The sequence below is a fragment of the Pristis pectinata genome, chromosome 7, assembly GCF_009764475.1.
Source record: "Pristis pectinata isolate sPriPec2 chromosome 7, sPriPec2.1.pri, whole genome shotgun sequence".
Lineage (NCBI taxonomy): Eukaryota > Metazoa > Chordata > Chondrichthyes > Rhinopristiformes > Pristidae > Pristis > Pristis pectinata.
Genome location: NC_067411.1, coordinates 64,631,053 through 64,648,866, shown reverse-complemented (window position 1 = coordinate 64,648,866; position 17,814 = coordinate 64,631,053). Strand labels below are relative to the sequence as shown.

Here is a 17,814-nt window from a genome sequence, read left to right as displayed (position 1 = left end):
AATGGCAGAAAGAATTTGGGATATCAGTGGTTAGATATTTGTGGAAGGATAGCTAATCTCTGATGTGCTATTGTAGCCACATAATGTTGATAGTGAGGAACCCTGTAATAGTAATGTCATTGAATGGTTAGATTCTCTTTTGTTGGAGGTGGTCATTTGCTGGCACTATTATGGTCCCAATGTTGTCACTTATCTATGTGTAGCTGAATGTTGTTTAGTCTTGCTGTTTGCAGGCATAGACTAGTTTATTTTCTAAGGAGTTGCAATTGGAATTGACCATTGTGTAATTATTAGTGAACATTCCCACCTCTGACCTCATGAAGGTCATTGAAGGTGACTGGGCCCAGGAGATTGCCTAAGCATTCCTGTTGTGATGTCCTGGAGTTGGGATGATCATGCTAAATACCTTTCTCGTTGTCAGTAAGTTCAATTCTGTCAACCTGACCTCACAATTCAGTTTTACAGACTTCAGAACCATCATTCTCACTCTTCTATACTTGGGTCAATAATAAAGTCAGAGTCACAGAGCACAGAAACAGGTCCTTCAGCCCACCATGTCCATGCCGGTCACCAAGTAACCACATAGTTTAATCCAATTTACCAGCACTTGGTGCCTATACTTCTTTGCCTTGGCAATTCAAATGTTCATCCAGATATTCCTTAAATGTTATGACAGCACCTGCCTCCATGTTACCCATTTTCTCAACTGCCGGCATACACACGTGTATTTTAAAATAAGATGGATGTTAATTTCTTTATACGTTCAGCTAAATTTGCAACTGTAAAAGATGCAGCAGTAGTCACTGAGATAAATTCTGCAGTTTGTTGTAGCTTTGAAAAATTAAATCAGTTCATTAAATTGAAAGAACTGGTAAATTGTTAGTGTTATAGTAATTATAATTATATCCTCTTTGTTCATAAGTCAATTTTTTTGACTTTAAACTGCAGCCTACAGTTTCTGCTAAACTCAACCTGAATTCATTTCTTTCAAGAAGCTTAAGGTTGTGTAGAGCATCTGATTAGGAATGCCAAAAATAAAAATATTTCTGAGATTAGCTGCATTCAAATCGAGTTAGAATAGGCTTAATTCAATGAAAGGAATGAAAATATGGCACAACTTCAAATTATAATTAAATGAAAAAATAATATACTTTATAAATGACAAAATGAATTGACATAATTTCCTTTCCTTTCTAAAATCTAAGTTTAAATTTATTCCAGACTAAGAATGAAAATTCAACACTTGACAGAACGAAAATTGGTTTGGTCAGTGTTAACCTCCCAAGAACAACAATCGACAGAAAAAACCCAAAGAAAACTGGAAATCTTACAAAGGGAAGGATAGCTGCCATGGCAAAGGATGCTCATTAGGGTGCTCATACAAATTAGATTAGAATATTAGTGCTCATAGCTGGCTTGTGAGTACTTGATGTTGATACTGTTCAAAATGGAAAGCTGTTCCTGTTTACTTATCTTGAAGCATACAGTGAAAGAAAAATCCATGAGAATGGTAAATTGGATCCAAAACTGACCCAGTGGCAGGAAGCAGAAGGTAATGATTTACAGGTATTTTTATGACAGGAGGGTTGTTATCAGTGAGGTTCCAAAAGGTTCAGTCTGTGATTCATTCTTCTTGTTACATATATTAATGATTTAAAACAATATAGGCTGCATGATAAAAATGTTTGCAGATAATATTAAAAACAGGTTGTCTAGATGACAGGAAGGATGAAAGCTTTCAACTTCACAAGGGTGTAGATGGACTGATCAATTGGGAAGAAAAGTGACAAATGGAATTCAATCCAAAGAAGAATTTTTTCTGTGGATTTGCAACAAGGCAAGGAAATATATAATAAATGGAAGATATTGAGATGTGTGGAAGAACTGAAGAACCTTGGAATGGATGTCCACAGATCCCTAAAAATAGCAGGATGGGTAGATAAGGTGGTTAAAGCAGCACATGCGATGCTTCCTTTATTAGCCAAGACACGGAATGCAAGGGCATGGAGGTTTTGCTGGAAATGCATACAATAGCCAAGAATTGTGCATAGTTCTAGTTACCACAATACAGGAAAGATGAGATTGTATTGGGCAAGGTAGAGAAGAGATTTATGAGAATATTACCTGGAATGAAAAATTATAGCCATGAGGAAAGATGGATAGGGTGTGTTTCTTTTCTTTGGAACAGTGGAGGCTTAAGAAAATTTAATTGAGGTGTTTAAGTTCAGGCCCTGGTAGAGTAAATCTGAAGGACTTACTGTATTTCACTTAGCTGTGAGGAGAAAAATCAGGGGACATAGATTTAAAGTAATTGGAAGTAGGGTTAGAGGGGAGATAAGGATAACCTTTTTCACCCAATGGGTGGCTAGAGTCTGGAATTCACTGCCTAAAAGAGTAATCAAGGCAGAAAACCTCAGCACATTTAAAAACTGCTTATATAATTACTTGAAGAGCTGTGAACTGGAGGTCTACTGAAAAAAATGCTGGGAGGTGGAATTAGGCTACTTTTTGAACCAGCACAAACTCAATGGGCTGAAAGGCCTCCTTCCATGCTGTACATTTTCTATGATGAGAATAATAAAAAAATTGCCCAGCTAACTTTTATGAATGAGCTTAAACATGACATTGACATGAATTAATGATTATAAAGCAAATAGGAATAGCTAGAAACAAGAAACAAGGAAATGATTACTCAGATTTGGGTCCAGTAACCTATTTACGTACTCCAAACCTCTTACCATAACTGTTGACAATAAATTCAGTTGCTCTCTGAACTATGTAAAAACAAACATTTTTTTGAAAGTATAAATCATAGTAAGATGCCTGAAAATAAAATTAAGTCTATTACTTTACAGCACTGATGGACTAATCACTAAAACATACTAAACATTGGAGCAGATAATCCACTATGCCTTTGCTTGGGAATCCCAGTGGTCCAGCATTAAGCTTGCCAGTTTTCTTTCCCACACTTCCCTTAAACTTACGAGGCCCCATTCCTGTACTCCTTTTAAATTCACCAGTATTCATTCCCAAGCTCACTTTAAACTCATTGGATTCATTGAAAAGTTTATTACACCACCAGGTAACATCGTAAAAAAAAGTGAAATAAAAGTGTGTTCAGGTGTTAATAGGGGTAACATCCAAGATTCCTAAAAAAAAATGCCTGTCCAGCAACACCAAAGTACCAAAAATGTTGGATTATCAGAGTTTTACTATATTTGGAAAGGGAATGAAAATTTTCTGTTGTCAAGAATTACAAGTTAGAGTCACAACAATATATTTAGTCATTGATAAACTGAGAAAAAGGTTGTGCTTAGTTTTGCACTTCTGAAGTTGAAGTTTCCTTGTTAATTTTCACTTTATCTGTTCCCTGGTATCCTTTCAGTAAACATTGTGGCTATCAATTTTTCACAGCTGTTCTACCTATATTGCCATAATTTTGCAGTAATCTTGATAGAAATCACAGTTATATATTTAAGGATTTCTGCCCACACTTCTTGCAATGTCATGGGAGTAAAGTAAGAGAAGATCAGACAAATTTCTCAGGCTACGATTAAGAGAGTTTGTTCAGTACAAACTAATTCCTCACCTTCAGTTATGGGTCTGATAACATTCTGATTTTCTTTCTCACTGTTTTGTGGCATTTTTGACTAGTGCTTCCCAAAGCAAGAATGGAATTAGAACTTTAAAAACCTCAATGTGGCAGGTACAGTAACTTTGCTCATAACCTTGAGCAACAAATGTTGATTTTAGTACAACTATCAGAGCCTATTGTGCATGTTATTCAGAACTGACAAAGCATTGAGAATCTACCAAAAACTATAATGAACACTTCCAGAAATGTGCCTGAAGTCCTCTACTGCTCACACACCATTTGGTAGTGCACAGTAAAGTACCCAAAAGTGATTGTAAACTGGACAGGGGTTTGATTGGAGACAAATTCGCTGGAATATAGACAAGCATAAAATAACTGCAAAATTTCAGCATCAATGAAGCAATTAAAGTAGGCACCATATTATTTTATAAGTTGGAGACCTGGCCTGCTCACAGTACCTATGCCAAATCATAATGATAAATTGATCATCTGGTAAAACAATGGTTGTTATGCTGCATTATTCTTATCTCCACTTCAACATTCTTCACAGTCATTTGGTGCAAGCATAGCATTAGAAGCAATGGTTAGATGCTTTACAATTTCTCTCTTTCCCCTCCTTTCCTACTGGGCAAAAGTCAGAAGCTCATTAGTACTAGATGTATTTTTCCAGCATAAAGTTCCCCAAATCACATCAACAATAGTGCAACACACAAAATTTCTCTTTCATGCTATTTTTCAATGCTGAAAAACATTTCTTATATATCCAAGAAACCACCAGCTTCTACTGAAGCTATTTCCCTGAAACTGTGCTATTTAAAGAGCAAACACTCATCCAGTATATTTTGTCAAGCTTGCCTTTTCATGGCTTAACCTTACAATATCAAAGACTTCATCTGTAGCAACCAAACCTATTCATTTTACACATTCCAACATATGTGAAATAACTAGTAACGAAACATAATTTAATCTTTTTCCACAGTAATGAATTGATGTTTAAGGAATTACGTATTCCCTCTCTCAACTCCAAGTGGAATAAACAACATTTTACCGGTTACAAATATATAAAAATAAGTTAATGGATCTATGTGTGATTTGCAGTTTTATATTTTATGGAAATAGCTGGGCACTCTATGTATTTTGATAAATAAAAAGAGTTGTGGTGATGTCTAAGGATTTATAAATGATGTACTTTTCTTCTTATAAATGTGTAACAAAAAAGCAGACACACTCAATTTTACACTACATTTTTCAATAATCTCTTACATATTTAAGCAGTTATTTTGAGACAACACAACGTATTACACATCAAGTGTGTGCAAAATGCCAGGGAGAGAGAATTGATTGTCAAAATGACACTTCATTTTACACAACAAACTGAATCTTTATTTTCAGATTCAGTGAACATTAACAACAATTTTACAACTGCTAATATTATTAAGCATAATTACAATAATATTCAAAGTTTACTTCTCTGTTATAAACTGGGATAATGTATTGTCTTTTTAAATCACCCCTCTACCTTTGCCATTCTAATTTGATAGATCACAAAAGGCACTTCAAACAAAAATCCTCCCCTTTAATTTATATCTACTCTGAATAAGAGAGTTGTGAGCTAGAGGATGACACTGATCAATTGGTAAAATGGGCAGAGCAATGGCGGATAGAATTTAATTCTGAAAAGAGTAAGGTGATTCACTATGGGAGGACTAATAATGGTAGGACATATACAATGAATGTTAAAGTCCTGGAGAGCAATGAGGAGCATAAGTACAGAAGTCTAAGGATCCCTGAAAGTGGCAACAGGTAGATAAGGTGGTGAAGAAGGCATATGAGATAGTTGCATTTATTAGCCAGGGCACAGAATTAGAGCAGAAATGCACTGGTACGATTTTATAAAACATTATCAGGCCACAACTTAAGTACTGTGTAGTTCTGGCCACCACACTATCGGAAGGACATGGTTGCACAGAAAAGGTGCAGAGGAGATTCACCAGGATGTTGCTAGTTATTTGTGTTGAGTACATTGATGATCAGTTATGGCAAGCCTGCAATGGAAAATAACCAGAACTTCACCCAAAATGTCATTATCAAAATCTTTTAAAACAGGTGTAAGGTATCAATATTCGACAACAAGAGAATTATCCTTTGAGTCACAAAATAAAGCAAGTATGTCAAAAGTGACCACTTGAGTTCATATTGTCTTCCACATCCATATATCATGACAGCAGAAGAATAATGAGGTAACAACGTGCTCAGTATGAAGTTATGTCCATGCTTTTATAACAAACCATTATTTGATAAACCATAAATTATATCAATGGGACAATTAGGAAGCACCTCTGCACACGTATAGTGTTAATTCTTAAACTAAAATTTTGTGGCCACTACATAAAATGCTTTTAAAAATCACACACAATCCTGTCTGCTGTATCACCAAATCAAAATGGCAGCTAAAACCACTTAGTTTTGGGCACTGTATTCAAACATGGGTATAGGAATTGGAGCTTAAACATAAAATTGGTTAACATGTAATGTATCTTCTGCAGGGAAAATTTCAGACAACTGGTTAGAGTGAAGTTCAAATTGACCCATGGGATTAGCAAATTCAATGCACATCTGCCCAGAAATTCAATCATATGACACAATTAATATCTGGCATTTGACAATTAGAAATTATATGCATGTTCTGTACTATGCTTTAAAAAATATGGACCATATAACAGCTAAACGCCCAACTTCCTTTCGTTAGCTGGCAATGTTCACAGTTTCCTTTTCTCAGGTAAAGTCCCCACCCTGCTCAAACCTGCTGTCACAGCCTCCCTCCTCAACAAAGAAAGTCCCTGTAAGCTGTTATCCACTTAAAATATCACTTTACATTCCAAAATCACCAGCATTAAACATCCCATCTTCACCTCAACCTATGACCGACTTTTCTACTTCTCCACATCTGAAACCCTCTGGCAGGTTTCTGAAACCATCCTTATTAAAATTACTTATGAGATTCTATGTGACTGTGACAGAAATAATCTATCATTCTGGGTTCTTCTCAATTTGTCTGCAGACTATGACTTGGCTAACCTCATTATCCTCCCCACAGCCCTCTCCACATCATCTACGTGGCACAACACCTGCCTGGTTTCATTCTTACCTATGCGGTGGCAGCAAGAGAGCTCTCCAAAATGGCTTCTCTTCTAGAAGCTCACCATTTTTTCTGGTGTTCCCATGCATCTATCCTTATTCCTACATGGAAGCCCTCAGCAAGATCATTCAAAAACAGAATACGAACAGAAGAAATAGAAGCAGGAGTAAGCCATTCAGCCCTTTGTGCCTGCTCCACTATTCAATGTGATCATGGCAAACCTTAATACCGCTTTCCTGCACAAGCCATTATGGTATGAGGTAGATTTAAATAACCTTTTCCTGTTAGCTAACTCATAAATTAGTCTGTACATCTCTATGACAGTCGAGCCCTAGATTCTGAAGGGAAGCTAATGTACAAAGGCAGACCTCAACTGTTATAAATGGAACTTGCCCCCAGTTGGTAGAGCAAGTAACATTTCTCATCCATTGTGAAAATCAGGTACCATAATCTACAAATAAATTTTTAAATCTGTTAAGCATCTCTCATCTCTGCATTTTGGTTGACATTATTACATTCAATCAAAGGAAGAAATATTAAAGTTAAAATGGAATTCCAAACAGAACTATTAATGTTGAATTCAGAAACATGATGCAAAATTTTCAAATTTGTCAAGAGGGCAAAGCAGTAGTTTAAAAACACAAAGAAAGCTGAATATTTATTAAAATGGTGAGAGATTAAAAGCTATTGGTGCTTAGATGAACTTGATGTTTCTACACAAATCATTGAAAGTTAACATGCAAGTACAGCAAGCAATTAGGAATCAAGTCGAGTCAGGTTTATTGTTGTACGCACAAAAACAGTGAGGTACAGGTACAACGAAAAACTTGCTTGCAGCAGCATCACTGGAATATAGGTCCAAACAACAATGCACAGAATATAAATTATACATAAATTATACAAGACCATGAAAAAAACGAAAACAAGACATTAGTGCAAACAAATAAATCAAAGACAAGTGGATGGTAGTGCAAGAGGTGGTCTGTAGTGTTCCATTGCCAAGGTTGGATTGGGGCTTTGCGGGTTAGTTCAAGAATCTGATAGTTCATTGTGGAATTGGTACACTGGCCTTTACTGCAAGAGGATTTGAGTACAAAAGTAGACATGGTTATATAGGACACTGGTGAAACTGCTTCTGAAACATAGCTGTGGACTCCCCATTGAAGGAAGCAGTAGAGATAGAGGGAGTGCAGCATGAGCAAATTGGGTATTCATTCTCCCAAGTTTGGAAGTCTGAGGGGTGATCTCATTGAAACTTACAAAATTCCTATGCAGCCGAACAGGGTAGATGCAAGGATGATGTTTGCCCTGCTTGAAGTGATTAGAATCAGGGGACACAGATTCAATATCAGGGATCAGTCATTCAGGACTGACATGAGATGACAAGTAATTTCTTCACCAAGAATGTGAATCTTTGGAATTCAGTATCCAAGAGATCTGAGGGCTCAGACATCGAGTATGTTCAAGGCAGAAATAGAATTTTAGATAACAAGGGAATTAAGGGATATGGAGTTAGTGCAGGAAAACAGCACTGAGGTATATAATCAATCACAATCTCACTGAATTGCACTTCTTTGCCCCCTCTTAACAGATTCCATTCATGAATCAACTTTATTTACTCCATGTAATAAGAGAAGCAATGGCTTTGTACAATGACTTACAGCAAAGATTTTGGATCCAAACCATCATGGATATAGTGCTGAATATCTATGCTTCAGATCTATCTCCACTCTAGCTAAACTATTCTAATACAGCTGCAATATTGGAATATAAACAATTAGTAAATTTGTTCAATTTTGCCCTGTCCACCCCAAACAGGACAAAATTTGGCCAAATATTTCCAATTAAACTGCATTCACTCCTCAGTCCTCCAGCCCCCCACACTCGCTAGGAATGGGAGGTTCCCACCGCCGCACAGTCCTCCAGCTCCCCCTTCCCCACACACCTCTGCTCCCGCCCTACAGGACTTTCTGCACCTCTCACCCTCTTCCTCCCTGGGGCCTCCCTCCAGGCTTCACTTTCTGTTGCCTCTGCTCTGTTTCTTACCTCATCTACCTCTAATTCTGCATCCCACCTTGCACCTCCTCCAGACCACTTCCAACCCCCCCTTATCACCCCCCTACACTGACCTCTCCTCCTGCTCCCTTCCCTCCATCCACTTCCAATCTTTCATCCCACTCTTTAGGCCTGTACCACTCCCAATCCCTCTCTGCCCTTTCCTCTCACCAGCCCAGCCCCTCTACCCTGCCCCCTCCCCCCCCATCCTTCCTCCTTTAGAGTTGGGGCCAAAGGTCTTTACCATCCCCCCTGACCCCCCCCGCCAACCACCACCACCCACCCCCACCCCCCCAACCACCCCCCCCCCCCCCCCCCCCCCGAGGCTGAGCAGTCTGTTCTCAGCAAAGGCCTCACTTTTGTACCTCTATGCCCCACCTCAACGAATTCCAAGCCCGTCATGATGCCGAGCTCTTTTTCCACCGCCTCTGTGCCTTCTTATTTGGTAAGGAGTCCTCTCCCTCTTTCAATGACCTGTTCTCCCACCTCTAGCCTTCTTCTTCCACCTGGACTCCCCCACTGGGCCTGTCACCTTCCCTGGACCTATTCATAGCCAACTGTCAGTGCGACATCAGCCACTTTGACTTTTCTGCTCCCCTCACCCACTCCAACCTCACCCCTTCTGAATGCTCTGCTCTCCACTCCCTTTGCACCAAACCCCCGCTCCTACCCCGGGGACTTTCCACTGCCCCCACCACAGGTGTAACACCTGCCGCTAAACCACCACTACTCAGGAACCCAAACAGTCCTTTCAGGTGAGACAGAGATTCACCTGCACCTCCGTTAATATCATCTCCTGCATTAGGTGCTCCAAGTGTGGCCTCCTCCACAGTGGTGAGACCAAATGCAGACTAGGTGACCATTTCGTAGAACAACTGTGCTCTGTCCGTAACCGCGATCTGCACTTCCCTGTTGCCAGTCACTTCAACTCCCCCTCCCACTCTATCACTGACACGTCAGTCCTCGACCTCCTCCACTGCCAGGAGAAGTCCAAATGCAAACTGGAGGAGTAGCACCTCATTTTCTGTCTTGGGACCTTACAGCTTAACAGCATGAACATTGAATTCTCCCACTTTAAGTAACCCAATCCCACCTCCCCCCCTGCACGCCTCTCCTTTTCTTCCCTTTCCTAGCCTCTCTTTCTTTTTTCTCCTTGACTTTTTTCCTCTCTCTCCTCGCCTCCCCCCATGCTACCTGCCTCCCTACCTTTGACCCACCCCCGGTGGAGCTGCCCTCCTCTCCTTCCCTGCATCTGTCTATCACTATCTCCTAACTGCATCTACCTATCACCACCTTGTGCCCACCCCGCCTCCCCTCGTGTGCACCTATCACTGCTCTGTTTCTCCCCCCTATATATTGGGCTTCCCCTTTTCTATCTTCAGTCCTGAAGAAGGGTCCTGACCTGAAATGTTGCCTGTCTGTTTTTCTCCATGGATGCTGCCCAGTCTGCTGAGTTTCTCCACCATCTTGTTGCTTTTTAACTTGTCAATAATCTCTTCACTGACACATTGAATTTTAACAGAAATTTCAACATTCTTGTCCACTTGCAGCTAAAGATATAAAATCTGAATTCTATAGGTGATCATGAGCTCAGCATAAAAGAAGGCTTCAGGCAATAACTCAAAAAAAAAGTTTTAAATGCTTCCCTTTTAAATGTTCAGTGGCAATATCATTACTATACTATACTCACTAGCTCAAAATGTATTCCACTTCCCCACTGGTCTGTCAAGCTTGCAATGTCCAGAAATTGCAGGATATGGTGCAGGAATGTGTGTATTCTTCTGTGGGAGCTATTCACAAACCAATGAACTTGAACAACAAAGAACAAGGTCATAAGATCTCAGGGGAGACCATCGCCTCATGTTCTCCTAAGAGTCAAAAAACATGATGGAGGAACTCAGCGGGTCAGGCAGCATCTGTGGAGGCAAAGGCATTGTTGCACTCTCAGCCCTGATGCAGAATTTTGGGTCAAGATTCTGCATCAGGGCTGAGAGTGCAGGGAGAAAATATCCTGAATAAAGAGGTCAGAGGGACGGGTGAGGCAGGGGCTGGCAGGAGATAGGTGAAACCAGGTGAGGAGGAAGATGATGGACAGATAGAGCCAGGTGGGGGAGGTACAGACAGAGACTGGAAAATGATTGGAGACACGAGAGGCTGCAGATGCTGGAATCTGATAAGCAAGGAAGATAATAAGTGGAACCAGACAAAGGAGGGGATAGAAGACCCAGAAGGTTAAGTGTGTAGATGATAGGCAGATGGAATCGTGGGGGAGGGGAACAAATCTGGGTGACAGGGTGGGAGAATCCTAGGAGAGCCTGTGTGGATCAGAAGGAGAGAGAAAGGAGTACGGATTACCCACGGTAGTGTAGCAGTTAGTGTAACACTATTACAGCGCCAGTGACCCGGGTTCAACTCTGGCTGCTGTCTGTAAGGGGTTTGTACATTCTCCCCGTGTCTGCGTGGGTTTCCACCGGGTGCTCTGGTTTCCTCCCACATTCCAAAGATGTATAGGTTAGGAAGTTGTTGGCATGCTAAGTTGGCACCGGAAGTGTGGCGACACTTGTGGGCGGCCCCCAGAACACTCTACGCAAAGGTGTATTTCACTGTGTGTTTCGATGTACATGTGACTAAAAAAAAGATATCTTATCTCTCTTATCTTTTTTTGCCTCACCCCTTATCCATCTCTACCTATTACCCACCAACCAATGTCTCCCAACTCCAATCCCACCCCCCCCCCACCTGGCTCCATTTGTCCATCATCCCCTTCCTCACCTGCCTCACCCTTTTTATACTGGCTATTTCCTGTCCACACTCTCAGTCCTGATGCAAGGTCTTAACCCAAAACATTGACTATCTGTTTGCCTCCATAGATGCTGCCTGAACTGCTGAGTTCCTCTGGCAGTTTTTTTTGCTCTAGATTTCATCATTTGCAGTCTCTTTTGTCTCCTCAGAGTCATATCATTCTAACTTAGATAAAGACATATTATCTCCTCAATCATCAAAGGCTTAAAATCCTGGAACCTGCAAACAGCCTAGAGACTAGTAGTTTAAAGAAGTGATCCATCACCATTTTCTCAGAGACAACATGGAATATGTCATAAATGTCGGTTTTGGTAGGAATGGCCATTTCTTGAGAATGATTTAAAAAAAACTGTTTATTGTTAGCTAAAGAAAATATATACCAATTAGTTACATTTGGACAATACAGAAAAATAAGGAGACAGAGACAATGGCACATAATGAAAGAGAACAGAATAGAATAGAACACAACACCCACACTTAATGCTTACAGAGCATTCCTCGAAAGTTACAAGCAAATCCTGTTAAATCTACCTCTGCTGCCCTAAGATTCATGCTCTTCACATTGCTGGCAAATAATCCAAATCCAATATTTTGATCCTTTCTGTTAAACCTCCTATTCTTCCTTCATCATGATCCCACATCAGAAGTCTCCCTCTAGCTGCCAATCTCCAACAGTCCTAGGATAGTGCTACCAAATTTCCAGGATTATCTGTCATACTGGGAAGACCCCTCTAGTGTTTCCAATATCCAGAGCCAGTTCTAGTGTAACCAAAGCATAGGGCCAATCACAGAGCATTATTTCCACTCATTATCCAGTATTAATACATATTACTGAAATTAAATATCTGATACGTTTTTTTAAAATTTTGGTCTTGCTGTGTTTTCTCATTTAAAACTGCTAGGATTTAAAAAAACAATCAGGTTCTGCAACATAACTCTGTGCGCGGACGTTTCCCATTCTCTTCCTCTTGAATTCATTCACCAAAGCGTTCCTAACATTCCCAGAATACCATTTCATAAAAATGAAATTTAATTTCTACGAGTTGTTTGCCTGAATATCATTCCTACATGGAATAAGCCCCAAGATTATAAAATTTTATCATTGAAGACAAACAACAGCATAGCGACCTGACAGTTTGTATGAACATAATTACAAAGTATTATAAAGGTTGAAACTAATATTGTTTACACCTATTTTCTGGGTGTAAAAATGGCACATGGCATGCAAAATTCCCAATCTAACAGGCAGTAGTCCTGTGATTATATCTGTGGGGCATATCTTTTAAGTGACTCATTCCTAGTTGATTAAAACATATGTTAGGCCCCTTGAACATTTTAGTTAGAACAAGAATGTCAACTGAAAACTTATTTGGGAAGATGCAGGATCAGCTCTACTCAGGATTCTGTAATGCACTTTGGCTGTTAACGAAACACCTATTATTTTAAAAAATACTTAATAAAAAGCCCTCCCGGTAAGCCGAGAAAAATAAAGTCCTGAACTCTGTTCCTTGTATACCTATTCTGCTGTGGGGAGCATTCCAATACCTAGTTTGCAAAAGCAGTTTTGTACTAAGGAATTTATATCCCTAAAGGTTTTAATGTAGCGCCAAAACCTAGAAGGTTTTAATGGTGCTCAACTCTACTGCTGTGTACGTTCTGGTGACAGGCAAATCTTGGAATTTGCACTATTCACTGTTTTTGTACGATGCAATGAATAAAAAAAATTTAGGTACATATTCAAATCAAGTGCCATCCTCCTGTCTATTTCTATCAGGAAAACTTTAGTAACAAGTATATTAGATTTTTTTCTTAAATAGAGCAATCTTGGCCACTTTGGCCTCTAACACTTGTTCCACCATTCAATAAGGTCAGGCTGATCCTTTACTGCAGTGCTACTTTCCCATACTAGCCCCATATTTCTAGATTTCCCTAATTTCCAAAAATCCATCAACTTCCACCTAAAATATGCTCAGCAACCATGTCTTCACAGCCCTTTTGGGCAGAGAATACCAAAGATTTACTGCCCTCTCGGTGAAGAAATTTCTTCTCATCTCACTCCTGAATGGTGACTCCTTATTTTGATTGCGATCCCGGATTCTTGACAGCCCACCTTGGAGAAACAGCATCCCTGCAAGTTACTCTGCCTAACCCCATAAGAATTAGGCATGTTTCAATGAGATCATGTCTTATTCTCCTAAATTCTCCAGATTACAGACCAAGTGTGCTTAAGAGGTCAATCAATCTGGTGAACCATAGTTGTACTCCCTCTATTGCAAATATATCTTTCCTTTGGTAGGAAGACAGATACAGTCTCACCAGGACCCTAGATAATTTCATGGCATTGCTTTAACATACACTCATATCCTCTTGCAATAATGACCAACAAACCATTTGTTTTCCTAATTGCCTCCTGCATCTGTATATTAACTTTCAGTGATTTGCGCACAAGGACATCCAGGTCCCTCTGGACATCAACATCTTTTAATCTCCCACTGCTTAAAAAAGTGCTTTGCTTTTCTTTCTCCCCGCCGGACTCCCCCCCACCCACCGCAAAGTGAATTAACTCACATTTTTCCACAATGTATTCCATCTGCCATGTCCTTATCCATACACTTAGCCTGCTTATATTCTCGAGTCTCCCTGCATCCTTGTCACAACTCACACTGCCACCCAGCTTCGTATGAGCAGTAAATTTGGATATCTTGCACTTGATCCATATCATTGATATAGATTGTGAACAGCTAGGGCATTAGCACCAATTTCTGTGGCCTCCCAATCTGAGAATAATCCATTTGTTCTTACTCTTTCCTTTCTGTCAATTAACTAATCCTCAAGCTCCTCCTCCCATCTGCTTTAACCTTGGCAAATACATGTTAACTCGTCCTAATCCTTTTTTTTTTGGTAAGCACCCCATTCCCAGTTTTTGTAATGAAATATTCTAACATTTTCTCTACAAGTGATGTCAGGCAAATTGGTCTGTAACTCCAACTTTTCCTTACCCCTCTTTTGTTATGGTTGAGGGAATCGTTCTAGGATCGATTCAATTTGGGAAGATAACAATCAGTGTATCCACTATCTCCATCACTATCTCATTTAAACCTTGGAACACAGATCTATACGATACAATTACAAATTAAAATTTATAGGAAGCCCCAATCAATGCATCATGTTCTGCAAGTACTTACTGTGGCTGGAGAAGCACGTGTTGTGTGGCTGACTGCGTGATTGGATCCATCCATTGACCCGCCTATAAGATAGGCACCCCCTGAGCTGCTGATTATCTGACCGCCTGTGACACCCATTGGAATACCACCAGCGCCCACCATATTGTGAGACGAGACAACTGTTGTCACCTGGGCAGAGTTTCCTTGGGAGTCAAAATATGTTCCTCCAGTGTTCTGGCTATACATTTGGGCCTCCGAGTAGGGATAGGTAGTTGATCGCCTAAGGAAAGAGATTAAAAGTAAACTGCATTCTTGTATACCACAATTTTTCTTTTACTTAAGTTGTCATCTAAGGGAATAAACAGTTTTAAATAAAATCATTCAAAAAATTAAAAGCTAGTGTTTAAACACCTGAATATTTCACCAAAACTATATGGTTTTTAACATTGTGTCAACTTGTAAGCCAATCCTGACATTTTTATAGATTGCACTACAAGATTTAATTAAACAAATTGCACACAACAGGATTTGATTAAATAAATAAACTGCAAATTTTCAGTGGAAAACATCCATATCTTACAATAGAAAACATCTGGAGAAAGAAAACTGCTGTTGTCTATAGAATGCATAAAGACAATTAATTAGCAGTAAATCAATTACACCCTTTGGGGATCACATCAGGCTTGTATTTAGTACAATGAATAATATTAAATTTTGATTTTCCCTCCAGTATTCACAGTCATATAATTGTACAGCGCAGAAACAGACCCTATGGCCCACCATGTCCATGCCATCCTTTTGCCCATTTACATAAATCTCATTTGCTTGCACAAGGACTGTATCCTATGTCTTGCCTATTTAAGTGCTTGTCTAAATGCCTCAAGCGTATAATAGTATATGATTCCAGCACCTCTTTGGGCAGCACACGTCAACCATTCTGTGTGTAAAAATCTTACCCCTAAGATCCTCTTTAAAACTCCGACCTCTTATTTTAAAACTTTGTCCTCTTGTTTTGGATACCCCTACCATGGGAGAAGTATTTTGTCTACCTACCCTATCTATGCCTCTCATAGTCTTATATACTTCTATCAGATCACTCCTCAGGTTCCTTTGCACCAGGGAAAACAAACCCAGCCTATCCAATTCCTCCCTATAACTAAATTCTTCCAATCCAGGCAACTCCATCCTGGTGAATCTCCTCTGCACTCTCTCCAACGCAATCACAACCTTCCTATAGTGTAGTGACCAGAACTGCACACAATACTCCAAGAGCGGTCTGACCAGTGTTTTGTAAAGTCGCAACATAACATATGAACTTTTATATTCTATGCCCAGATCTATGAAGGCAAGCATGCCATATGCCTTTTTCACCAATGAAAAGTCCATTTTCAGGGAACTATGGACTTGGAACCCTCATTCTCCCCCGTCATCAAGATTCCTTCATGCATCACCATTTACGGGATACATGTACTACCCCTTTCTGACTTTCCAAAATGCTTCACTTCACACTTGTCGGGATTAAGTTCCATCTGCCAAAACTCCACCCAAGTTTCCAACTGATCCATATCCTGCTGTAGCCTTAGACAATCTTCCTTGCTGTCTACTACACCACAAACTTGTGTGTCATCCGCAAACTTACTAATCACTCCTTCTACATTCACATCCTAGTCATTAATATATTTGACAAACAGCAAAGCCCAGCAGCAATCCCTGCGGTACACCACTAGTCACAGACTTCCGATCAGAAATAGCATCCTTCCGTTATTACCCAGTCTCCTATCACCTAGCCAATTTTGGATTTAATTAGCCAGCTTGCATTGGATCCCACATGCCTTAACCTTTTGGACCAGCCTAACCATGCAGGACCTTGCCAAAGGCCTTGCTAAAGTCCATGTAAACAATGTCTACTGCATTGCCTTTATCAATCTTCTTGGTTACCTGCTCAAAAAGCTAATTATTTTTGAAAAGGAGGTATTATGCAGTTTTATATTTTAATTTCATGCAATTTGTATCAATTAAGGCAAAAAGTAACTAAAAATATATGGTGGTGGCAGAAATAGTGATGAACTAGTGCAAACAAGCCATTTCTACACTAAAATTTACCAACTTGTTTGCTATCTAGACAGCTCTCTATGTAACAGGATAAATCCAGTTTAATTTTCAGTTACAAAGTTACGTCTAAAACTGTATTTGATGCCTCAAGATTTAAACCCTCAGGTTCAGAATGAGTTTTCTTTTCATTTTCTTTTACCTCATTAAGTCTTATATTCTTGCTGCTGCAGCTCCAAGGATTTAATGACATATCTACTGCTAACAATGGCTCAGTTTGAATATAAGGCTATTTAAGGCTAATTAATCTTTTCGTTCTTCACTCACGCCTCATAACACAATGGAGCTAAACCTACTTGGGAAAGCACAAAATCTCATCTTTCAGTACTACTGCTGCGGACGTTGACATTGCTCAAAGAGCTCTATACAGAATTTAATTTATTAGATTAACAATGTAAATGGATGTACCAAAGATGCACTATAATAAGTTCACCACGCAACACTGTATGAAACAGGAGACAAAAGAGGTTACAGATGCTGGAATCTGGAGCAAAAAATAAACTGCTGGAAAAACTCAGTGGGTCAAGCAGCATCTGTGGAGGCAAAGGGATGGTTGATGTTTCAGGTTGAGACCCTGCATCAGAACTAATAGTGCAGAGGGAAGATAGCCAGTAAATAGAATTGAGAGAGAGGGGTAAGACAGAGGCTGGTGATAGGTGGAGCCAGGTAAGGGAGGGAGGAGTGTTGAGAGACTGCTGGTGATACGTGGAAACAAATAAGGTGGGGAGGGAAGATTAGGCAGATAGAACCTGGTGGGGAGGGGTGGGTGTGGTTAGAGACAGAGGATGATGCAAGATAGGTGGAAGCACGTAAAGGAAGGATGATGGGCAAATGGAACCAGATGAGGGAGTGGATAGAAAGGTAAACTAAGGGAGAAGAAACCAGGTGGATAAGTACCTGGGCAGATGGGACCATGAGAGGGAGGGCAACAAGCCTTGGTAAAGAGGGAG

The 17,814-nt window shown here is 39.9% G+C and overlaps 1 protein-coding gene across 5 annotated transcripts in view; it reads right to left on the bottom strand.

The window, feature by feature from the left end:
- Positions 1-17,814, bottom strand: part of LOC127572774 (transcription factor RFX3-like) — a 217,567-nt gene that overhangs the window by 69,034 nt on the left and 130,719 nt on the right. For 4 of the 5 annotated variants that reach the window (XM_052020384.1, XM_052020387.1, XM_052020385.1 and 1 more), the window contains one exon: positions 14,777-15,035. In XM_052020384.1, coding sequence (XP_051876344.1) covers positions 14,777-15,035 — 259 coding nt within the window. The remainder of the gene's footprint in view (positions 1-14,776; positions 15,036-17,814) is intronic. The other variant, XM_052020388.1, reaches the window with a different exon arrangement.